Below are 24,954 nucleotides of genomic sequence, written 5' to 3'. Positions count from 1 at the left end.
CATATATTTATAATAGCCGCTTCAAAGTCCTTATCTGCTCATCCCAACATCTGGGTCATCTCAAGGTCAGTCCTCAGTAATTTCCTTCTTTCTTGAGCATAGGGCATGTGTTCCTGTTTCTTCACATGTCATGTAATTTTGGATTGTGTTCTGGACATTATGGAAGATAACTTGTAGACACTCTGGATTCTGTTGTGTTCCTCTGAAGAACATTGATTCTTCCCCACATCCCTTTTTAAAATTTCCACAGGCAATGAAACTGTTTGAACTCAAGTTCCAAAGTCTCTTTCCCCTGGGGTGGGAGGAGGGTGATATCTGTCTTTTCTTTAGCTTTACCCAGGCTGGTTGGAGTCCGCCCTGCCCATGGTTCAGGGGTTGGCAAGAGGCTTGCACAGCAGCTTTGGATATGATTTGGACCTGATTTGTTGTTGTTGTTTGGCTTTTTCCTTTCCTGTGTGTTCTGCCCCATTGTTGAACTGTTATGGTCCCTTTGGATTCTGTCTTATCATTTTTTCAATCCAGTTTCTATTTCCAGTGAAAAATGGGGAACTCACCCTGTGCCATTCAATTAATACAGGTGGAGACTCCCCTCCAACTTCTGCCTATTTTTGGTCACTCTCTAGAGCTGTACTGCCCAGTAGAATTTTCTGCAATGATGGGAATGTTCCATACCTACACTGCCCGATATGATAGCCACAAGCCACATGTGGCTATTAGTGTAGAAATGCTCATAATACAACTGAGGAACTGAATTTTAGATTTTAATTTTAATTAATTGGAAGTTAAATGAGCACATGTGGCTAATGGATACCATATAGGATGTGGTAATACCAAAGCTTCAAGGTATAACAGTTTTTTAGCATATAGTCCAGAGTTTATCATTATTATCTCTGAGAGGGCTGGTCTGATGCAGCTAACTCCACTGTTATAAATACCAAGGACAGAACTCTTTTGGTGGTTTTCCATTACATGAATTACGTGTCAGTCCATTACTGTATTTTGCTTTCATTTTTTTCAACTCAGTGATCCTACCAAGTCCATGAGCACAGCTCTTCCTCCTCTCTTCATGCCAATTTGATAATTTTCTTAACTAAAAATTATTTTAATTGTGGTAAACTACATATAGCAAAAAAAATTATCATCTGGACCATTTTATACAATATTCACATTGTCGTGTAACCCATCTCCATGACTTTTTTATTTTCCAAACAGAAACTGTTCCCATTGAACACTTAACTCCCCATCCAGCTATTCTAGCCCCTGGCACCCGTCATTCTACTTCCTGTCTCTATAAATCTGACTCCTGTAACTAAGGACCCCCTATACGTGGAATCAGATAATATCTGTCTTTCTGAGATTGGCTTATTTCACTGGGCATCATGCCCTCCAGGTTGGTCTGTACCATATCTTCCTCCTCCTTTTAAATGCTTATGTATTATTTCATAGTAGAATCCTGAATTTCTGATGGAATTTCTGATCCCCAGCATTGGACATCCAGGTTGCTTCCAGTTCTCACTGGAAGGGAGAGAGGGAGGAACTCCAAGGGACACAAGAAAATTTGGGGAGTGATGGATATGTGTGTGTGCTCTTTGCTATCCCATGGACTGTAGCCCACCAGGCTCCTCTGGCTATGAAAATTTCCAGGCAAGCTTACTAGAATGGGTTGCCATTTCCTCCTCCAGGGGATCTTCCCAACCCAGGGATTGCGCCCACAGCTTCTGCATTGACAGGCAGATTTTTTCCCACTAAGCCACCTGGGAAGCCTATAGTCATGGATATCTTGACTGGGGTGATGAGTTCCATCAGTCAGTACATATATATGTCAAATGCATTGAATCACACACTTTAAACATGCATAGTTTTTGCATGTCACTCAAGAAAGTCATGTTTTTGGTTTTAAAAAAAAAAAAAATTTGGCTGCATCACAAAGCATGTGGGATCTTAGTTCCCCGACCAGGGATCAAACCCACGCTCTCTGCAATGGAAGCACAGAGTCTGGACCTCCAAGGAAGTCCCAGACTTGTGTGTTTTTGTTTTTAATTAATTGCCCGAGCAGGAGACATAGGAGATGCAGGTTTGATCCCTGGGTCAGGAAGATCCCCTGGAAAAGGAAATGGCAATCTGCTCCAGTATTCTTGCCTGGGAAATCCCATGGACAGAGGAACCTGGAGGGCTACAGTCTGTGGGGTCACAAAGAGTCAGACACGACTGCGCACACACTCAGCAAGCACTCCCCTTACGAGCCCATCAGTTTGCTTGATCTCTCTGAGTCCTGTGCAGGTACAATCAGATCCTGCTGCCCCATCCCCCTTGCCTCTGGGGCTGGATCTGCTCACTTGCCCACTAAAACTTCCAGAGACCTGATCTCTCTTCCCTCCGTCCTTCTTGAAACTACCCTAACCAACTCCCAACACACCCCTACACTGGGTGATGCTGGGGACCCCACAGGTCTCTTCCTGGTCTAACCCTCACTCTCTGGTGGGAAGGCTCAGCTCTCTAAGCTCCGTGGGGCCAGCTAGGGCTGAACAGAGGCTTTGAAGAAAGGCCCTGGTGGGGTGGGCGGGACTAGGGAGGGAGCTCGGCTTCCTTAGGGTGGGAAGAATAGAGAAGGCCTCTTAAGTAGGGAATTTAATCTGACCCAGGTCTTAAAAACTAGTACAAATGAGCCCAGTGAAGCGGGTGCCTAGTGAAGGGGTGCGGGCACTTCAGGAAAAAGGCACCACCCATGTAAAGACTTTGCCGCCACTGGGTGGCGCCCCTGGGGGCTCTAGCACCTGGGATATTCCAGGGGCTGTAGGAGGGAGGGAACAGATTCCAGGAGGGTGGATGGATGTCCCACAGTCAGCCCTCAGGCACCTGCAGATCCACTCTCAAAGCACTCACTGATGGTTGCTTTATTAGCGGGAGGGGGCAGTGGTAGGGGGTTGCGTTGCCAAGGAGTGATTCTGAGAAGGTGCAGCCAGGGAACCTGGAGAAGCAGGCTGAGGTGATGAGGGGTGGCCAATGGGCTGGGGATTCCAGGGCACATGGGCTAAGACTCTGTTTCCAATGCAAGAGACCAGGGTTCCATACCTGGTCCAGGAAAATCCCATGTGCCACGGGGCAACTGAGCCCATGTGCTGCAACTGCTGAAGCCTGCACACTGCAACAGAGACTCAGCACAGCCAAAAGTAGGTAAAGAAATAAATAATTGTAAGCATTAATAAAAGAAAGAAAGAAAACAGTTCAAGGGAGATGACAGGACTGAAGCAACAAAATTGGTTGAGGAGATGGAATAATATGATGGCTTCTTTGGTAGTGACCTGAGAAGAATTCTCTGAGGAGGTAACAGTGAACCAAGATGTGAATGATGAGATAAAGATAGACAGGGGTTGCCTGGGAGAACAGCATGTGCAAAGGTCCTGAGGCAGGAATGAGCTTTGTGAGTTGGTCATAGCACATGCAGAGGTCCTGAGATGGGAGTGAGCTTGGTGAGTTTTGGATACAGCGCATGCAGGCCCTGGAGGAGGAATTTGATTGGTGAATTGGAAGCCCACCAAGCAGCCTTTGCAGTGAATTGAGTTGGGGGAGGGGGTGTACCAACAGGGCCAGAGCATGGAGGGGAGAGGCAGAGCCCTGGACTTGGGACCCCCGCTTAGGGTCCTTGAAGGTGGTATCTCCTGGCCTGGCTACATCTCTGGTCTGTGAGCACCCCGCAGGGACCCTGCTCAGAGAGGCCAAAGTGGAGGAGCCGGGGCTAGGTGCAGGAGTGGCTGTGGTTATCTACAAATAACCCCCTCTTAGCCCATCACGTGCTCCCTGCCTGGGCCTCTAGCCGAAGGAGTCAGGTGACCCCAAGCAGACCAGGCTGTGGGGGCAGTGAGTGAGTATGTGTGTGTGTCTGTTCTTCCCTGCATGGCCAAGACAAGCCCTGCACTTCCAGCTAGATTTAAAATAAAACGTGTGTGCACAGCTCTGCTCTGCTGAGTGGTGCCAGGGCCTTTGTGTGTTGGGGGGAGGAGTTCAGGGGTGCTCTGCTCATCCTCCCCCTCCCCATGTCAGCACAAAGCCCTGATCGCTGTCTTCCACTTGCCCCCCCAATCTGGGGATATTTTTAGGCACTAAGAAGGATTATCAGAGTCTGGCTCCCAGGTGGCAGGGGCAGGGCTGGGAGTGGGGCCAAAGTGCCTTTGAGAAGCAGTCCAGGCTGGGAGACCAGCTTGGGGAAGAAGGGGAGGAACCCGAGGGTGGGAGGGGAGATGAGGATAAAACCTCAGGCTGGTTGGGCCTGACCAGCTGCCCGCTTGGTGATTCTCCAGATGACCCCTCAGCAGCCATCCTGAGCTCATTCACTGGCTACAGCTTTAAGGCAAGGCTGCAGAGGCAGGCAGGAGAGGAGCATGGATGGGAGGATGTCCCTGGGAGAACCACTCAGAACCTGCACGGATCAGTGCCCTCCTTCCCAGACTGCTTCCCCCACCCAGCTGCTAACAGTAACTACATTTTTACTCACAGCTCACTCCACCCCAGGCATCATTCCCAACCCCTCCCCCACGTGGGGGGGTATTGTTATTCCCATTTTACAGATGAGGAAACTGAAACATGAGTGGTGAGGTCAATGGCAGGTAAATTGTAAGAATCAAATCCATTGCAAGACCAGCGTGGAGCACTTACAAGCCACCCTCAACCTGTAAAGTGGGGCAGCAAAGCAGATCTGGCTGTACCCATTTTTCAGATGGGGCACCTTGAGGCCCAGAGAGGCAGAGGGTTCACAGGGAACAAGCAGAGGAGCTGGAGTCCAAAGGAGAAACAAATGAAAGTTGTCCCTCACCACCCTGAGCCTCGCTCCCGCCTGCCCCTTCAGAGGAGGGCATCTGTTGGTGGAGGGAATGGAAAGAACTTTGAGCCTTGTGGGCCATTGATGCCTCATTACAGCCATACCTGAGCCCCTTTTGCATTTCAGACACTGCCCATGTTTTCCACATGCAGGCTCACTGGCCTGCTTGACCACAAAGCAAGGAGGCGGGTGACTTCTCAGAGTTCACTGTCTCTTCTTTATCAAGAGAGTGAAGGGGGTGAGTGAATAGACACAGTTCAGAGAAAGGGTTTTTCTAGTAGTCATGTATGGATGGGAGAATTGAACCATAAAGAAAGCTGAGCACCAAAGAATTGATACTTTTGAACTGTGGTGTTGGAACAGACTCTTGAGAGTCCCATGGACCGCAAGGAGATCAAACCAGTCAGTCCTAAAGGAAATCAATCCTGAATATTGATTGGAAGGACTGATGCTGAATGAAGCTGAAGCTCTAATACTTTGGCCACCTGATGTGAAGAACTGACTCATTGGAAAAGACTCTGATGCTGGAAAAGATTGAAGGCAGGAGGAGAAGGGGACGACAGAGGATGAGATGATTGGATGGCATCACTGACTCAATGGACGTGTTTGAGCAAGCTCTAGCTGCAGTCCATGGGGTCATGAAGAGTTGGACATGACTGAGCAACTGAACTGACTGACTGAGGAGGTCCAGGGCTGAGTCTTCTGCAGCCTGCAGCCCCCATTTGGAAGGCTCTGAGATTTGGAAAGTGCATTTCTGTTTTCCCTTCTGACTTGGGGACCAGACAAGGCTATGCCTGCTTCAGCTGAGAGGACTAGGCTTTGAGGTTGGTCATGCTTCCTTCCTTCTCCAACCCCCCTCTAAAAAAGAGCTGTCTGGCCAGCTTCCAAGATCACAGTGAATGAGGCAGGGCTGGCAGAGGGTGCTTTAACTGGATCTGAGGTGGGAACAATTGAGAGGCGCCTCCAGAAGGAAGTGGCAACTGAACCGGGTTTTGAAGGATGTGTAGGAGTTTGTCAGACAGACAGGAGAGGTACGTTAGCCCTGTAAGGGCTGAGACCTTACCAGTTTTCATCACCATTTTGTGTTCTCATTACTCAGCATGGGGCAAAAAATATTAGATGGTCATTCTAGGCAGAGGATAGCATTCGTAAAAGCTGGGGTGTGTGCTGGGAGCAGAATGTATCAAGCAGTGAAAGTGGGCTTTGAGCTGGGGACCCGGGCAGAGGCCTGAGATTATGGGATGCCATTGCTCTTGTGCATTTTCACTTGTCCCCAAAGCTTATCATGACATGTAAGCACCATGGGTTCAGGGGACTCCGGTCTTGGGTGGGGGAAGAACATGTGGCTGGGGGCCTGGAACTCTGAGTTCTGGCTCCAGCTCTAGCTGGCTGTGGACCTTCCCAGGCTGCCCAGCCTGCTTACGTCTGTACTGAGGGTGTTCAGATCTGTGTGAGGGCCCTTGAGAAGGCTGTAGATACCCTGTCATGAATGTAGCTCTTGCTGGGAGGTTGTGTGGGGGTGGGGCCAGAAATTCCAGGCTGGGCATGTGCACGCATGCCCCTGTGGGTGCATGGGATCAAGCCAAATTTTCCTGTTAGTGAATTTTTTTATGTGTTTTTTTTTAAACCATTTTTAAAAATTGAAGTATAGTTCATTTACAATGTTGTGTTAGTTTCAGGTGTATAGGACAGTGATTTAGTTTATATATATCTATGGTAAGTTGTGGAGAAGGCGATGGCACCCCACTCCAGTACTCTTGCCTGGAAAATCCCATGGACGGAGGAGCCTGAAGGGCTACAGTCCATGGGGTCGCAAAGGGTCGGACACGACTGAAGGACTTCACTCACTCATGGTTAGTTGCTCAGTCATGTCCAACTCTTTGCAACTCTATGGACTATAGCCCTCCAGGCTCCTCCGTCCATGGGATTCTCCAGGCAAGAATACTGGAGTGGGTTGCCATGCCCTCCTCCAGGGGATCTTCCAACCCAGGGATCAAACCCAGTCCCCCGCATGCAGGCAGATCCTTTACCATCTGTGCTACCAAGGAAGCCTAAGAATACTGGAGTGGGTAGCCTATCCCTTCTCCAGGGCAATCTTTCAGACCCAAGAATTGAACTGGGGTCTCCTGCATTGTAGACAGATTCTTCACCAGCTGAGCTACCCAGGAAGCTATATATGTATATATATATATATATATATCTTTTTTAGATTCTTTTCCATTCTAGGTTATTACAAGATATTAAATACATTCCTTGTGGTATACAACTGGTCCTTCTTGTTTATCAATTTCATATTTGTGTGTTTAGTTGCTCAGTCATGTCCGACTCTTTGCGACCTCATGGACTGTAGCCCACTAGGCTCCTTTGCCCATGGGATTCTCCAGGCAAAATGCTGGAATGGGTAGCCATTACCTTCTCCAGGGGATCTTTCTGATCCAGGGATCAAACCCGGTCTCCTGCATTACAGGTGGATTCTTTACTGTCTGAGCCACCAGGGAAGTAGTGTTATCTGTTATATGTTAATCACAAACTCCTAATTTATCTTTTTTTTAAAGACATCAACCACTTGGGCAGAAGTCCCTCGATCCTCCTATCCATCTGTCTTGGTCTCCTGAACCTTGTAGGTCTAAACTAACCACTGTCACACACCTGTCCTAAAGAAAATTGAACAATAGGAGAGCTGTGAGTTTACATTTTATTCAGAGTCTTTATATGCGCTTTCAGTCGTGTCTGACTCTTTGCAACCCCATGGACTGTAGCCCGCCAGGCTCCTCTGTCCAGGGGATTTTCCAGGAATAGAGGTATAGGTTGCCATGGCCTCCTTGAGGGGATTGTCCCAACCCAGGGATCAAACCTGTGTCGCCTGCATTGCCAAGGGGGTTCTTTACCACCGTGCCACCTCAGGGTCTTCACTGAGGACAATAGCTCTGGAGACAGCTACTTGGTAGCTCTGAGTAAACAGCTCCAAAGATGAAGGGGAGGAGCCAGAATATACATGAATTCTGGGGGGTAGGAAATACATGCAGTCCAGCACACACCTTGGGAAAATATGACTGCCTGTCACGAAGAATAGATAAGATAATCATTTTTGTGCTTCTCTGTGTTTGGGAAGATGCAAGAATCTGAGGTCATTGAAATTCTTCTGGCTATGAGTCTGAACTATCCAGGGACCCTTTTTATCCAAAGCACAGAATGCCTCATCCTGTTTTTCTTCTATCCTGAATTCCCCTGTGGGCGCACTGCCTGTAGGTTGCAATTTAACCCTTCATAGAACTGGATGGTGAGCAGCACTCTTTGTTCCCTTTTTTTTTTGACACTTTTGCCCATCTGTCAGGCTGGGGCCTCTTGGTGTCCCTCCCACGCCAGAGTGTCCAGTGGTGGTGGCTACTCTTCATCACTTCACTGATGCCTGAACTCGAACGCCCTCTGCCATGGTCTTTGGGCTGATTCCTCATGTACACTTCCTCCCTGGGGGATTTCACCCATTACCTGCCCCAACCCCAGAGGAGCTCCAGCCTAATCTATGGCCTCAGGGACATCCAAGGCACGCCCCTCCCCCTTGTCACCAAACCCAACTCCTGCCCCCCAAATCCACTGTCCACTGAAAAAAAAAATGCACAGCCTAAAAACTGAGAATTATGTTTTACTCTGTGGTCATTCTGAGGACTTCAAGCCCAGAAATAGCCTCTCAGATAGCTCTGAGGAAGTGCTCTGAAGAGATGAGGGAGGAATCAGGATATATAGGAATGTTTGCAACAAAGACCAGGTAGTCAGAACTTCAGAAGATTACTGCTAGTTAAAACCAGGGCTTCTCTGCTGGCCTAGCGCTTTAAGAATCCACCTGCCAATGCAGGGGACATGAGTTCAATCCCTGGCCCAGGGAGACTGCATGGGCCAGAGGGCAGCTGGCCCGGTGCCCCACGATGACTGAGGCCCATGCTCCATAACAAGAGAAGCCAAAACAATGGGTCCTAGATTTTTTTCAAGGCAGATGTTTTAATCTGCCCAGAGGAGGGGCGCACAGCATGGAAGCACAGCTCAGTGCATTTTCTCAACCAGAATACCACATGCATTAAGAGACAGGACATTCCAACCCCCAGCAACCTCTCTTGGCCCCTCTGATCCCTTCCTGCTCCTAAGAGTAACCCCTCTTACCTGGCAATGCGAAGAAGGAGAAATAATGCCCCCCTTAATGAGGTCTGCATCCTAATCCCGGAACCTGGGGGTACATGCTACCCCGTGTGGCAAAGGGAAACTGAGCTTGCAGGTGGAATTAAGGTTGCTAGTTGGCAGATCTTGCGTGGAGCAGGGAATGTAGTAGCTTCTCCTGGTTTATCTGGGTGGGCCTCTATTCTGGCCTCCAAAGCCACTTCCTGTCTGGGAATCCACCCCCCGCCCTTGCCATCTCACCTAAAATAACACTGCTGCTGCTACTGCTAAGTCGCTTCAGTCGTGTCCGACTCTGTGTGACCCCATAGACGGCAGCTCACCAGGCTCCCCCGTCCCTGGGATTCTCCAGGCAAGAACACTGGAGTGGGTTGCCATTTCCTTCTCCAATGCATGAAAAAGAAAAGTGAAAGGGAAGCCGCTCAGTCATCCAACTTTTAGCAACCCCACGGACCGCAGCCTACCAGACTCCTCCGTCCGTGGGGTTTTCCAGGCAAGAGTACTGGAGTGGGGTGCCATTGCCTTCTCCGAAAATAAAACTGAGGGCCATAAAACTCCCAGACTTCACAAGATCAAGTGTAAAATGGTGCAGCCACTCCAGAATGCAGTCTGGTAGTTGCTCATCAAGGAACATGTGCAGTGAAAGTAAAAAAGTGAAAGTGTTAGTCACTGTCATGTCCAATACTTTGCGACCTCATGGATTCAGGCAAGAATACTGGAGTGGGTTGCCATTTACTTTTCCAGGGGATCCTCCTGACCCAGGGATCAAACCCGGGTCTCCTGCATTGCAAGCAGATTCTTTACTGTCTGAACCACCAAGGAAGCCCAAGTATGACCCAGTAATTCCACTCCTCCGGACAGACCCAAGAAACAGAAAGACATCTATTCACACAAGACTGGGACGTGAATGTTCTGGACAGTTTTGCTCATCACTTCCCGAAACTGAATGCATCTCAGATGTCCATCCACAAGTGAATGGTAAGACTTGCTTGGTGGTACAGTGGTTGATTGGATCCCTGGTCTGGGAGGATCCCACAGACGTCGGAGCAACTAAGTCCATGGGCCACAACTTCTGAAGCCCACGTGCCCTCCAGCCTGTGCTCCTCAACAAGAGAAGCCACTGCAACAAGAAGGCTGCGCACTGCAATTAGAGAGTAGCCCCTGGTCGCCACAACTACAGAAAAGCCCGCATGCAGCCACAAAGACCCAGTGCAGCCAAAAAAAATTAATAATCAAACAAACATGTTTAATAAATTAATAATAAGTAAAAGTTAAAAAAACAAGTGCATGACAACCAACTGTGATATATTCATTTAGTGGGGCTTCCCTGGTGGCTCAGACGGTAAAGAATCTGCCTGCAATGTGGGAGACCCGGGTTCGGTCCCTGGGTTGGGAAGATCCCCTGGAGAAGGGAACGGCAACCCACTCCACTATTCTTGCCTGGAGAATTCCATGGATTGAAGAGCCTGACAGGCTAACAGTCCATCGGGTGGCAAAGAGTCGGACACGAGTGAGCAACTTTCACTGTTCATTTAGTACCAACAATTTGAGAATTAAAGCTATGAACTTGCAACAACAGAGGTGAATCTTGAAAATATTATACAGGTGAAAGAAGCTCGACACAAAGATGGAGTTTGTGATTCCATTTATATGAAGCTCTGGAACAGACAAAAGTAATCCCCAATGGGAAAAAAACAAAACTGGAGCAGAGGTTACCTTTGGACGATGGAGATGGAGGTTGACTGAGAAGGGGCTGAGAGAGAGAGAGAAGGTGATGGAGGGAGGAGAAAGTTTGTGGCTGGGGGTTGGTTTACATAGGTGCGTGTATTGGTCAAAACTCAGCCATTGTGCACTTAATGTTGGTGCATCGTGCTCTAGTAAATTTTACCTTCAAAGGAAAAACACACGTAAGTCAATATTGAACTCGAGTTAATGATCTGCATGCTGAAATATTTAAGGGTGATGTGACTTGATGTCAGCTACTTTTTAAAAAAAAATGTATTGAAGTATGGCCCTAGTGGCAGTGGCAAAGAATCCACCTGCCAGTGCAAGAGATGCAAGAAACTTGGGTTCAGTCCCTCAGCAGGGAAGGTCCCCTGGAGGAGGAAATGGCAACCCTCTCCATATTCTTGACTGGAAACTTCCATGGGCAGGGGAGCCTGGTAGGCTACAGTCCACATGGTCGCAAAGACTTGGACACACCGGTGTGCGTACATGGACGCACCAGTGCATACATGGTTGATTTACACTGTTGCGTTAGTTTCAGGTATACAGCACAGTGAATCAGTTATACACTACATATATTCACTATACACTATATATATTCTTTTTTAGATTCTTTCCCATTACAAGTTATTACAAGAAATTGAGTAGAGTTCCCTGTGCTACTCAGTAGGTCCTTGTTGGTTATCAGTTTTATGTATAGTAGTATATGTATTTTAACCCCAAACTCCTAATTTATTCCTCCCCCTAAGTTGCTTATTTTGTGGTTTTCTGTTTGCTTTTAATGCAAATTACTTTATTATTAATAGTATACCAATTTTAGATGGATATCACAGGATTTTACAATTTAACAAATAGTTATAAAAGTACATTTAGAAAAGAAATGTCAAAGAATTAAAAGGTAAGATAAAAAGACAGCAAATCAAGATGTGGCAATGGTATAAAGATGGAAATATAAGTGCAACAGAAGAGAAAATTCCATAAGTAGATTTCTAAATATAATAACTTTTTAAAAGCTAAAACACTTAACTAAAACAAGATAGGAAAGTTGAGCTACTAAGTGGTACTTAAAGAACAAATTGAGAAAAAAGTTCTGATTCCCAGCTTAGTTGTCCCAGCCAAATAAACTCTAAGTCTTAAATACACACATATATGTATGTGCATATGTAAAATCACACTGTAGAAATTGTAGTAATAAAACTAGAATATGTATTAAGTTGGAGGGTAAATCACAATCTCTGAAGCAGCAGATAAAATCTTGAGAATAAGTCTTTTTTAAAAAATCATATTATTTAATCTTGAAAGAAGTAAGGTGTTAGTCGCTCAGTCGTGTCCAACTCTCTGCGACCCCATGGACCCCATAGCCCGCCAGGTTCCTCTGTTCATGGGATTTCTCACAAGAATATGGAGTGGGTTGCCATTTCCTCCTCCAGAGGATCTTCCCCGCTCAGGGATGGAACCCAAGTTTCTTGCAGCCTCTGTACTGGTAGGTGGATTCTTTACCACTCACGCCATAGTCCGAACCTGGGTCTCCTGCATTGCAGGCAGATTCTTTAACATCTGAGCCACCAGGGAATGTTGTCTTAAGATTAAAACAACATTAAGAGGAGCTGATTCTTTTGTTGGTTCTCTGCTGTCTTTGGGGTGATAAAAGTTCTCCTGGGCTGAGCAAGAAGCAACGTTGTGGTCCCCCAGCTGTTTTTTTGAAGTCCACCCAAAAATGCACTGGTGGGTGGATAGAGGGATGGATGGATGCATGGGCAGATGTGTTATAAAGCAACAGAGCAAAACACAAATGGTAGAGTCTGGTGGTGGGTATATAGACACTCACTGTAAATTTGGCTTTTCTTTAAGATGTTGGAGGAACTCATCTGATTCCTCCTCACAGTCCGCAGACCCTGTGTGACCTGCCCCCACCCACTTCCTGCGCTCACCTCCTCCCACTCTCTCCCCTTGCTCGCTCTGCTCCAGCCACAAAGGCATCCTTACTGGTCCTCCCCTGCTCAGTGTTGCTCAGTCCTGCCTCAGGGCCTTTGCACCTGCCGCTCTGGAAAGTCCCTCCCAGCCCCCCTCCCACCACTAACAACCCACTTCTGCACATACCCAAGCCTTTCTTATCTCTAGGTCTCAGCTCAGACTGTGTTTCCTTAGCAACCTTCCATGATAAATCACGTCACCCTGTTTCTACTAGGCCCCATCACGATGTGTTGTCTCATTTATATATGAATCTGTTTACTTGTGGGCTGACTGCCTCCCCCTGCTGGGCTGTGAGCTTCATGGGGACAGGAACGTGTCTGCTTTGTTCCCTGCTGTGACTCCAACATCCAGCCTCAGGCTCTGGCATGTATAAGCCACTCAGAGAACATCTCATGGATGGATGGGTGGATGAATGGATGGATGAGTGGGTGGATGGGTGGGTGGATGAACAGATGATAGATGAATTGATGGATGGGTAGATGGCTGGACGCATAGTTGTAAAGGTGGGCAGGCACGTGGCTGGCTGGCTGAATAGATAAATAGGTGGGTGGAGGGATGGATGGATGAGTAAATGGACAGTGGGTGGGTGGGTGGATGAACAGACAGGTAGATAGACAGGTGGGTATGGATGTGTGGATGGGTGGATGGATGGATGGGTGGATGGACAGGTGGATGGGTGGATGGATAGGTGAATGGATAGATGGATGGATGAACTTGTACATGTACAGGTGGGCAAGCAAATGATATGGCTGGATGGATGAACAGTTGAATAGGTGGACTGAATAGATGAGTAGATGGATGGGTGGTCTGATGGATGGATGGACAGACAGACGAATGAACAGACTTTGCAAGTGGGGACCAGTATGGGGGTTGGGGCACTTGTTTTAAATCTCGGGAACCAGAGAAGCTATTTGGGCTCCTCGGGACAGCTGGGCCCCACAGCAGCTCCCCAGCAGCTCTTGGTGGAAAGCTGGCCCGCCTTGACCATTGTTCCATTATCTGGCAGCAAGCTTGGTCAGACTGCAGGTACTCTTGCCCAGCCATGGCCGGGAGAAAGTGAGTGAGACAGCTGACATTCACACCTCAAGGAGAGTCCATGCGTGGAAGAATGGCCAGGGAGGGAATTGTGGATTCCTTAAATCCTTCATCTTTGGGCTGTTTCAGAAGAACCTCACCGCAATGACAGAAAACCTTCCCAGCTGCTCGAGAACTCAAACTCATCACCCTAATCAGCCCCTCCCTTCTGACTGCCCTTCTCATGTCTGTAAAGTACAGTGTAATAACTACCATCATGAGCTACATTTAGGGGTCAGTAGTCACCAGGCTAAGCACTTTGTGCGCCTTATGAAGCTGGGCTGCGAGGTGGGTATTGCCGTCCCAGTTTTACAAATGAACTTGAGATTCAGAGAGGTCAGGTCATTTGCTGAGGACACACAGCCCAAGTGTGTCCTTCACACTGGCTCTAATAAGCTCCAGGTTGCCAAGGGCTGGGGGGAGGAGGGCAGGTTGCCGAGTCCTCCCACTCATTGTGTCCTGTGTGCCAAGCTGTCCGTTGACTGGCCCCTGTGTCCACAGGATGTGGTCCAGCCTGAATGACTGGCTGTGGAACGAGAGGGTCTGGCTCCCCCGCAACGTTTCGTGGGCTCAACTGGAGGACCGTGATGGCCTGGTCTTCCCTCACCCCCGGGATACATTGATGGCTGTGCCCCTGGCGCTGGCCCTGGTGGTCGTTCGCTTCACCTTCGAGAGGTAAGAGACTGCGCTGCCCACCCTGCGCTCTCCCATCTGCAGGATTGCATCCTCGAGTGTCCCTGGAGGGAGCCTGGCTTTGAGTCACAGTGCTCTCCTGGCTCCATCCTGCCCCCCACCCCAGCTGCCGCCACCCATATTCTGAGGGTCTCTGAGGCCTGGGACATTGGCTGCAGGTTTCTGGGAGTGCCAGCATCTAGGAAAACAAGTAGGGGCCATGGAGGGTGATGCTCTTGCTTTGCTGACCTGGGATGGGTCTGCGGAGCCCGGTCAGTGAGTGAAGGAACTCCCACCCACTCCCTCGTCCTTCCTTCCTGTATGGGTACGTCTCTTCCCTCCCCGACCCCCACCCTTCCTTCCTTGTTCCTTCCAACACCTTCCCTTTGATCTTCTTTGTAGCCAAAGGAAGGGCTAGGGTACTCCAGCCCCCACTTCGGGACCCTCCGCCACTCTGCTCCTACAGCCGGGCCCCTGGCCCCTGAGTATATGCTGAACGCACCTATGGGTTTTCAGTTATTTCTCACGTGATCCAGACACTGCCCCAGACTGCAGTTCCTTTCCCTGGCCGTCCGTCTCCTGGGTCCCTTCCCTCTGTCCCACGCTCTTCTACCTGACTTATGCTGTGGTCACAGCTCCCACATCTACCTGGCCCCCACGGCCCACCCCCAACAAGGCTTGCCCCCCTCAAAGTTTCCTGCTCGGTGCCTAGGGGCCCCTCCCGCTCCCCTTCCTCCACAGCTCACATGTGATTTCAAATTCCCCACCTTTTATTAAAAATATTTATGATCTTCACTGCAGGATGTGGTATCTTTAGTTCCAGCATGCAGGACCTTTTAGCTGTAGCATGTGGGATCTAGTCCCCTGACCAGGGGTTGATCCTGGGCCCCCTGCATTGGGAGCATGGAGTCTCAGCCACTGGACTGCCAGGGCAGTCCCAGGTCCCCAACCTTCTTTGCAACCCCCTGACCTTTCTACACCTTGCCTGTCCCACTCACGAGGAGCTTCCTGGAGTCAGGGTTCCTGGGACATAGGCTGGACATGGGGAACCCAGGGCCCATTCATTGACATTATATTTACCAGACACTCTTTGAGCTTTTACTCTGCCAACCCCTGCTCTGAACAGTTTGCCTGTCTTAACTTAGCCCTCATGGCCACCCGGTGAAGTGGCACTGTTATTATCCCCATTTTACAGAAGATGAAATGGAGGCACAGAGAGGTCAAGTGACTTGCCTGGGGTCACACAGCAGGTTGGTCATCTAGGATCAAGGCTTTGCCTGAGGGATTCTGGGAGGCTCCATTCAGCCAGGCCTTGAAGGCTGGGTCTGTTTTCTCACCTATTTAGCCAATGGCTCCAGCTGAGATGGGCATCCCAAAAATATCCCTTGTTTTTCTAAAGGGTAATGGGGTTGGAAGTAGCTTTTCTGGGGTCAAACACAGGCAGAGGTTATTCCCATTAAGGGAAAGTGAATCCTGGGCCTGCCTTTCACTTGCTGTGTCACCTGGGGTGGATCTCTGGACTTTCTGAGCCTCAGTTTGCCTATCAGGACAATGGGGACAGTAATAATAGGGTTAAGTGAGCCAGCACACAAGGGGGACTTAGACACATGCTTGGCAGATGGTAAGTTTTCAATAAATGGCAGTTGTGGGACCTCCCTAGGGGTCCAGTGCTTAGGAGTCCACGGTTCAGCTGCAGAGGGCTGGGGTTCCATCCCTTGCTGGGGAACTAGGATCCAGCGTGACTTGAGGCATAGCCGAAAGAAAGAAAGAAAACATGACAGTCATGTCCCATTCCTGCCTCCTCCCTCCCTGCCCCCAGCATGACTGAGTCTGGAATGAGTCCCTTACTGCGCTGCCCTGAACCTCAGTTTCCCCCAATGAAAGGTGGTATTGAAATTGTGGACATGCAGCTTGGTCCTGACCCTGGTCTTGGAGGCCCCCTTGTGGGCACTGTGGTGATTGCCTCACCAGGGTCCCAGCTCCTCCAAATGTCCACAAGGGAGGAGGGGATACAGGGAGGGAGGAGGAGCAGACCTGCTCCTGCCTATGGGGGGCCCCCAGCCGGGTTGGAGGGGCAGATCAGAACTCAGGCAGTGAGGGGATGCTCATCCCTGCTTTGGGATGGAGTGAAGGTGCCTGCTGTCCAGCCACTAAGTCATAGCCAACTCTGCCACCCCATGGACTGCAGCACGCCAGGCTTCCCTGTCCTTCACTATGTCCCGGAGTGTGCTCAAACTCATGTCCATTGAGTCGATGATGCCATCTATCCGTCTCATCCTCTGCATCCCCCTTCTTCTGCCTTCAATCTTTCCCAGCATCAGGGTCTTTTCCATTGATTCAGCTCTTCACATCAGGTGGCCAAACTACTGGAGCTTCAGCTTCGGCATCAGTCCTTTCAATGAATACTCAGGATTGAATTCCTTTAGGATTGACTGGTTGGATCTCCTTGCTGTCCACGGGACTCTCAAGAGTCCTCCAGCACCACAATTCCAAAGCATCAATTCTTCAGTGCTCAGCCTTCTTTATAGTCCAACTCTCACATCCAGAGGTGCCTGAGTACCACCAAAGTTGATCATCTCACATCCTGAAGACCAATCCAACTCCCTTTTCTTTTTTTTTTCAATTTTTGGCTGTACTCTGAGGCATGTAAGACCTTAGTACCTGTACCAGAGATTGAACCTGTGCCCCACCATTGGAAGGTGGCATCCTAACCACTGGACCACCAAGGAAGCCCACCAGCTGTCTTTCTTAGGTTGTGCCTGTTGCAACAGCCAGGCTACCCCCTGCAGGCTCCCAAACTGTGGCCTGGCCCCAATGACCCCTGTTCCCCAACCTGGACTGACAGGCTTTGTCTCCCCTGTACCCAGATTCGTCGGCCTGCCCCTGAGCAGGTGGCTGGGCGTGCGGAACCAGATCAGGAGGCCAGCGAAGCCCAATGCCACGCTGGAGAAGCACTTCCTAATGAAAGGGCGGAAACCCACGGAGGTGAGATCCCCAACCCTCTCCTCCATCCCCATCGGCCTGCTTGGGTGCCCCGGGGGTAGCTCTGAAGTGGGTGCAAGAAAACCCCCACCCCCAACCCCTTGAATCCCAAGGCCTATCAACCTGTGAGCAGGACTGGGTTTTGGTTTTTATTCTTCTTTTTGGCTGCAGTGGTTCTTTTGTTGCTATGCACAGGCTTTCTCTACTTGTGGTGAGTGGCGGGAGGGCTGCTCTCTAGCTGCAGCGTGCAGGCCTCTCATTGTTTTGGTTTCTCTTTTTGCATGGAGCATGGGCTTTAGGGCGCTCGGGCTTTTGGCACCTGGGTCTGGTGGCCCTGAGGCACGTGGAATCTTCCTGGACCAGGGATTGAACCTGTGTTCCCTGTATTGGTGTTCAGATTTTTTAACTGTTAGACCACCAGGGAAGTCCCAGGGCTGGGACTGTTTTGGGGTGCTCCACCCTATGGACTTCCCCATGGCTCAGCAGTAACAAATCCACCTGCCAATGCAGGAGACTTGGGTTCAATCCCTGGGTTTGGGAAGATTCCTCTGGAGGAAGAAATGGCAGCCCACTCCAGTATTCCTGCCTAGAGAATCCCAAAAGAGTCGGACGTGACTGAAGCAACTGAGTACACACGTCACCCTATGAAACCCCCTAGTCCCCTATAACATAGGTAGAGCACCCCCACAGGTGAGGTTTAGGACCACGGCGTGGGGAGCGGGTGTGCAGAGCTGGGTCCTGGCTGTCCTGGGACAGTGGCGGGAGGCCACTTCTGTGACCCTGGCCCCCATCACCCGCTCTCCAGCCCCAGATGAACCTCCTGGCCTTGCAGTGCGGCCTCACGCTGCGGCAGACTCAGTGCTGGTTCCGGAGACGACGGAACCAGGACCGGCCCTGCCTGACCAAGAAGTTTTGTGAGGCCAGGTAAGCCCAGGGTGGGGCTGCTGAGGGGGTGTCTGGGGGTGCTGTGAGGGGGGTCTGCTCCTTTGGCAGCTGCTTCATGGGCTCCTTCCCCACCTGCAGCTGGAGGTTTGCCTTCTATCTGTGCTCCTTCATCAGTGGAACCATGGTTCTTTATCACGTGAGTGTACCTGATGGCTTACCTGCCGTGTATCCCACAAGCGCCTACTATGTGCTGGGCCCAGATTGGATTGGGGAGGGGTGTGTGGGGCTCGGGCAGAGGGGGAAACGTGCAAAGGCACAGAGAGGGCGGAAGGAACATGGCAAGGTTATGGTGAATGTTCACTTGATGGGTGGCCTGTTGAGGACCTACTGTGTGTCAGGGCTGGGGATTCTGAATAATAAGCCTCTGGTGTACAGTGAGAGGGCCTTCCAGGTGGCGCCAGTGGTAAAGAACCTACTTGCCAATGCAGGAGACAGAAGAGATGCGGGTTCAATCCCTGGGTCGGAAAGATCCCCTGGAGGAAGGCATGGCAACCCAGTCCAGTATTACGGTCCATAGGGTCACAAAGGGTTGGACGCAGCTGAAGTGCCTTAGCACACACACACTCATCCCCACACCCTACAGTGAGAGCAGAGCTGTAGCTGGCAGCAAACAGCCAGCCTGAGTGAGAGCAGCTGAGAGCCAGGGAAGCCGGGAGGAGGACCAAGGCCTGGGGTGGGAGTTCTGGGTGCTAGCCTTTGGACACCCTCAGACTCCCCCCGTCCCTGCAGGAGTCGTGGCTGTGGACGCCGGTCACATGCTGGGAAAATTACCCACATCAGGTGAGTGCCAGGCGGGTGTTTGGAGGCTGGTGGGAAGATCAGCATGGTCAGAGTTCCTGTGGTCACAGGCAAGAGAGCCAAAGCTGGACGTGCTACCATCATTGCCCTCTGAGTCCCACTCTATTTTTTGGCTCCCTTGTGGAATGGAGAGGGGCCAGGAGTCAGGACACTCGAAGCAGGAAACCACAAAACCACTACCCTTGGTTACCTCTGCGGACAGGGAGCTCATGCCTTCCTCACTCATTGGGATTCATGTGTGGTGGGTTTGAGCAAATGGGGAGGGCCTTGCCCCATACCCCATGCCCTCTGGGCGCCTCCACTCCCCACAGCTAACCTTGCACCCCTGCCACAGCCCATGAAGCCAGGCCTGTACCACTGGTACCTCTTGGAGCTGAGTTTCTACATCTCTCTGCTGATGACACTGCCCTTTGACACCAAGCGCAAGGTGAGGCCAGGCCAAGACTCTGGCTGAGGAAGTGATGCCCTGGGATGATGATGACCCAGTTCCAGGTGGGGAGGGGTGGCCTTATCCCACACCCCAAGAACCTTGGCACCTCAGGGAGGTGGCATGGTATCCATCCTCCAAGCAACCCCCCGGGAGGGCCTGCTCCAGCCACCCAGCTTCATCCCGGCTGTGACCCTCCCTCTCACACAGGACTTCACGGAGCAGGTGATTCATCACTTCGTGACCATCATCCTGATCAGCTTCTCCTACAGCTTGAACCTGCTGCGCATCGGCTCTCTGGTGCTGCTGCTGCACGACTCCTCCGATTACCTGCTGGAGGTGGGCTGGGCTCAGCCTGACTCCTTCCGGCTTCCACCCCCCCACCCCCACCCCACCCTCCCAGGTGGCCCTGGGGTTGAGGCCGCACTCCCTGGCACCCCCTGTCTGCAGGGAGCTGAGGCCCCACCCCATGTCTGTCTTCAGGGAGCTGAGGCCCCACTCCCTGTCAGTCTTCAGAGAGGTGACACCCCCACCCCTGTCACCCCTGCAGATCACACTTTACCTGTCTAGGCAGTTCCTAGAGATAAGACCCTGCCCCAACTCACCTGGCTCAGCCCCATGGCCCTTTTTCCCTGGGAGGAGGCCCTGCCATTTCTTGACCCTGCCCTTCCCACGTCTATTTCTCTCTGCTGCTCTCCCCAGGCCAGTAAATTGTTCAACTACACACACTGGCGGCGCCTGTGCGACACTCTGTTCATCATCTTCTCGCTGGTTTTCTTCTACACTCGCCTCGTGCTCTTCCCCACCCAGTGAGTCAGCCCTTCTGCTGTGGGGGGTCGGGGGGTGGAGGGTCAGGGGAGAGGTGGCTGAGATATGGGTCTGCCTCACCGTCGGTTCTTGGGTTCCCCAATCCAGGGAACTGGGGCTGCTGGCTGGGAGGCTTCTAGGAGGAGGCAGGGAAAGGGGTTTCCAACACAGGGCACAGCCTAAGCAAAGGCCCAGAGGTAGGCAGAGCACTGGGCTTAGTCATCATCAGCCCTGGGTGCCTGGAACATGGACTGGGAGACCGCATCGGGTCCCTGTGTGGTCAAGTCTTTGCCTGGGAATTTGCTGAGCCTCCCACCTCCCTCCTCTTTCCTGCCAGCAGAGGGGACAGCGGGAAGGTCCTGTGGAGCTGACACTGGTGGATGGAGAAGTATAATAGGCAAACAAGTGGGCTTCAGAATATGTGTGGCAGTGATTGTGCTAAAGAGAAGAAAAGTCAGGAAGGGCATAGGAACTGTGTGTTGAGTTGGCATTGAGGTGGTTGGAGAAGGCCTCACTGACAGCATTCTAGAGGCAGGACCGTGTCCAGCATGTTAGAAGAACAGATAGAAGACCCCTGTGGCAGAAGCAGAAGGAGAGAGGGAGGAAGTGAAGGTGGAGAACGACGAGACAGAGTATGCAGGGCTTTGGGGAGAAGTGGGCCTTTATCCCAAGTCACGTGGAAGCCCTGAGTAGAGGACTGGAGGGACCCCATGTGAGTTCTCACAGGCTCCCTCTGGTGGCTGCAGGGGGAATAGCTGGTAGGAGGCTGGGGATGACGCTGGGGGCCAGGGCCCACATGATGGCGCTGGTCCAGGTAGCCAGCGATGGGGCAGGACCAGGGCAGGTGAGAGAAGTGTGTGGCCTCAAGGAGATGACTCAAGGGTTATTAGATGGGAATGGGGTCAGAGTTGCTGCTTGAGGAACAGGAGCTTAGCTGTGACTGTGCTGGGTTTAAGGGGCTGGCAACACCCGTGGACACTAGCCTGGGGTCCTGGGCAGAGGGGTAAATGTTTGGTATTTTCATCCACAAGACTGGATGGGGTCACCGGAGACCAGCTGTTGACAGAGAGGCCCAGTTCTGGGGTCGCGGGTCAGGGGAGCCTGCAGAGGAGATGGAGAGGGAGCAGCCATGAAGTGGGGACCTGGGAGTGCGGGTCCCTGAAGGTTCAAGGGGAAAGAGGAGGTGGGAGGGCCAGCCAGGTGCCTGCTCTCTGATCAAGGCAGGTCACTGATGACCCTACAGCTGATCTGGGTGGGAAATGACGGGGACCTGAGAAGGTGTGAAAGGACCACCCAGGAGAGCTACGGGGACACTAAGCTCCCCCTAGGGGTTCACGGTTATGGCTAGCCAGTTGGCCAGCTTGTGCATTCTATGAATTTCATATAATCAGGTGAGGGGATTACTAAACTGCCCAACTGAAGAGCACAGGCATTACTCTTTGGTGGGAGGAGAGTAATGGGGAGGTTCTAGAGCAAGGAAGGTCATGCAAGTTAGAGATTCCCAGGACTGGGGGCTACAGCAGCCAGTAAAGCCCTGCCTATCCCTCCTGCCCACCCACCACAGGATCCTCTATACCACTTACTTCGAGTCCAGTGCCAACTTGGGCACCTTCTTCGGCTACTACTTCTTCAACACACTTCTGGTGATTCTGCAGCTACTGCACGTGTTCTGGTCTTTCCTCATCCTTCGCATGATCCACAGTTTCATAAAGAAAGGCCAGGTAGGGGGTCTGGTGGTTAAGACTGCATGCTGTCCATGCAGGGGGCTCAGGTTCAGTCCCTGGTCGGGGGAACTAAGATCCCCTGTGTGGTGGTCGAGGCCAAAAAAAAAAAAAATTAGCAAATAAATTTAAAAAGGAAAGAAAGACCAGATAGGGCCGGGGTAGTGTTGGCTAGCGGCATGCCTCCCTGGGGCCCCAGCCAAGCCAGTCCCCTGCCTCCTCCTCTTCCCCAGATGGAGAAGGATGTTCGCAGTGACGTGGAGGAGTTAGACTCCAGCGATGGGGAGGCAGCCGAGGAGTGTCCTCAGATGAAGAATGGGGTGGCACAGCGGCCCGGAGCAGCCCCCACCGACGGCCCTCGGAGCCGGGCAGCCGGTCGCATGGCCAACGGGCACACACCAGCCACGTCGCCGGCCAGAGGACTGGCTGCGAGGGGGCTGCCCCAGCGCCAGGGGCAGCTCTGATTTGTGGGGCGGCTGGACTGCGGGATCTCGGGCAGACTTTGTGGAGACAAGCGAGGGCCCCAGGTGGGGCTGATGATCAGTCTCCAGCCCCTTCCTTCAACCCACCCTCCCACCTTCTCCGAGCAACCAACAGGGCTGGGGAAAGGGAGTCGGGGCAGCAGAGGGCTACAAGGACACTGCAGCCTGCCAGTGCCACCTGCAGGCTGCAGCCTGAACTGTGAAGACCCCCGGGCCGAAAGGGGTCCAATAAACCTTGACTGGAACCAGCTTCTCTGCCTGAGAGCTTGTGTCCCACTTACAGCTCCGAATCCATCCCCAGAGGCTCCAAGGCATTCAGGAGTTGGGTGCCCCACCAACAGGACCCTCAAAGCCATCCCAAGACACATGCTCACCCCTTGGGGACCCAGAGAGCAGGCAGTGCGTGTTGACCCCCTTGAGTGAGTCCCCAACTCCCAGCCAGCGCCTGAGCCGAGCCATCTCCTCCCACAGCAGGGCAGCCCTGCATTAGCTATTCACAGACCCTGAGTACAGATGAGCAGGTACTGAGCTCAGACAGGCAGAGTCCTTTGCCCAAGGCCACACAGGTCCAAGCAGATGGGCAGAGGGGAGACTCACGCCTGTCCTGCAGTTACCTCTCAAGGCCATCTTCAAGGTCCCCAGGACCCCCCTGAAGACAGTGAAATAGTGGTGGCCACTCCCAAGGGTCCACCTGGGAGAATTCAGATCTCCTTACAAGCTGTGCAGAAGGGTACCCCCACCCCGGTGCTCTAGAAACCATAGCCACAAGGTTCCACGCAGGACCGGAAAGGGCTGCCTTCCAGAAACATCAGAGATGGGACGGGGTTGGAGAAGAGAAAGGATAGAGATACCAATCTTGCCTTCTGTGCTTCTCAGCGGAGAGGATGGGAGTAGGGAGAGATGGCAAAGAGGAGAAAGGTTCCTGCTCTGTGTCCACTGAGAGACAAGGACAGAGGGAGAGGAAGGCAGAGAAAAGAGATTCATGTGATTCAGCAACCCCAATCCCGGGCATATATCCAGGCAAAACTAATTCAAAAGATCCATGCGCTCCTGTTTATAGCAGCACTGTTTACAATAGCCAAGACATGGAAGCAACCTAAGTGTCCATCCAGAGATAAATGGATAGAAATAAGCATATACACACAATGGAATATCACCCATAAAAAAGAATGAGATAATGCCATTTGTGGCAACATGGATAGACCTAGAGGTTATCTAGATAGACCTAAAGTACAAAAGTGAAAGTGTTAGTCACTCAGTCATGTCTGACTCTTTGCAGCCCCATGGACTGTAGCCTGCCAGGCTCCCCTGTTCTTGGGATTCTCCAGGCAAGAATACTGGGATGGGTAGCCATTCCCTTCTCCAGGGCATCTTTCTGACCCAGGGATCAGCATGGGTCTCCTGCATTGCAGGCAGATTCTTTACTGTCTGAGTCATTTATATGTAGAATCTAAAATATGACACAAATGAACTTATATTCATGAAACAAATAGACTCAAGGGGGCAGCTCAGTTCAGTCGCTCAGTCATGTCCGACTCTGCGACCCCATGAATCGCAGCATGCCAGGCCTCCCTGTTCATCACCAACTCCCGGAGTTCACTCAGACTCATGTCCATCAAGTCAGTGATGCCATCCAGCCATCTCATCCTCTGTCGTCCCCTTCTCCTCCTGCCCCTAATCCCTCCCAGCATCAGGGTCTTTTCCATTGAGTCAACTCTTCGCATGAGGTGGCCAAAGTACTGGAGTTTCAGCTTTAGCATCATTCCTTCCAAAGAACACCCAGGACTGATCTCCTTTAGAATGGACTGGTTGGATCTCCTTGCAGTCCAAGGGACTCTCAAGAGTCTTCTCTAGCACCACAGTTCAAAAGCATCAATTCTTCGGCGCCCAGCTTTCTTCACAGTCCAACTCTCACATCCATACATGACCACAGGAAAAACCATAGCAGGCGAGGGACATATTGGGAGTTTGGGATTGGTAGATGTAAACTACTATATAGAGGATGGATCAACAGTAAGGTCTTACTGTATAGCACAGGGAACTATATTTAATGTCCTGTGATAAACCATGATGGAAAAGAATATGAAAAAGAATATACATATCTGAATTACCTTACTATACAACAGAAATTAACACAACTTTGTAAATCAACTATACATCAATAAAGTTAAAAAAAAAATTAAGTACTCTTGCCTGGAAAATCCCATGGATGGAGGAGCCTGGTAGGCTGCAGTCCATGGGGTCGCTAAGAGTCAGACATGACTGAGTGACTTCACTTTCTCTTTTCACCTTCATGCATTGGAGAAGGAAATGGCGACCCACTCCAGTGTTCTTGCCTGGAGAATCCCGGGGATGGGAGAGCCT

At 51.1% G+C, this 24,954-nt stretch overlaps 1 protein-coding gene across 2 annotated transcripts in view; it reads left to right on the top strand.

The window, feature by feature from the left end:
• Nucleotides 1–22,839, top strand: part of CERS4 (ceramide synthase 4) — a 33,797-nt gene extending 10,958 nt beyond the window's left edge. For both annotated transcript variants that reach the window (XM_040240519.1, XM_040240518.1), the window contains 10 exons: nt 14,258–14,431; nt 17,296–17,413; nt 18,216–18,334; nt 18,434–18,491; nt 19,085–19,135; nt 19,488–19,580; nt 19,791–19,919; nt 20,283–20,389; nt 21,952–22,108; nt 22,342–22,839. In XM_040240519.1, the coding sequence (XP_040096453.1) occupies nt 14,259–14,431; nt 17,296–17,413; nt 18,216–18,334; nt 18,434–18,491; nt 19,085–19,135; nt 19,488–19,580; nt 19,791–19,919; nt 20,283–20,389; nt 21,952–22,108; nt 22,342–22,572 (1,236 nt within the window). In that variant the 5' untranslated portion in view covers nt 14,258 and the 3' untranslated portion in view covers nt 22,573–22,839. The remainder of the gene's footprint in view (nt 1–14,257; nt 14,432–17,295; nt 17,414–18,215; nt 18,335–18,433; nt 18,492–19,084; nt 19,136–19,487; nt 19,581–19,790; nt 19,920–20,282; nt 20,390–21,951; nt 22,109–22,341) is intronic.
• Nucleotides 22,840–24,954: the final 2,115 nt, after the last annotated feature.

This window comes from Oryx dammah, unplaced genomic scaffold (genome assembly GCF_014754425.2).
Source record: "Oryx dammah isolate SB20612 unplaced genomic scaffold, SCBI_Odam_1.1 HiC_scaffold_5, whole genome shotgun sequence".
In the NCBI taxonomy this organism is placed as follows: Eukaryota; Metazoa; Chordata; class Mammalia; order Artiodactyla; family Bovidae; genus Oryx; species Oryx dammah.
The sequence above is the reverse complement of the archived record's forward strand: the minus strand, read 5'-3'. Positions and strand labels throughout refer to the sequence as shown.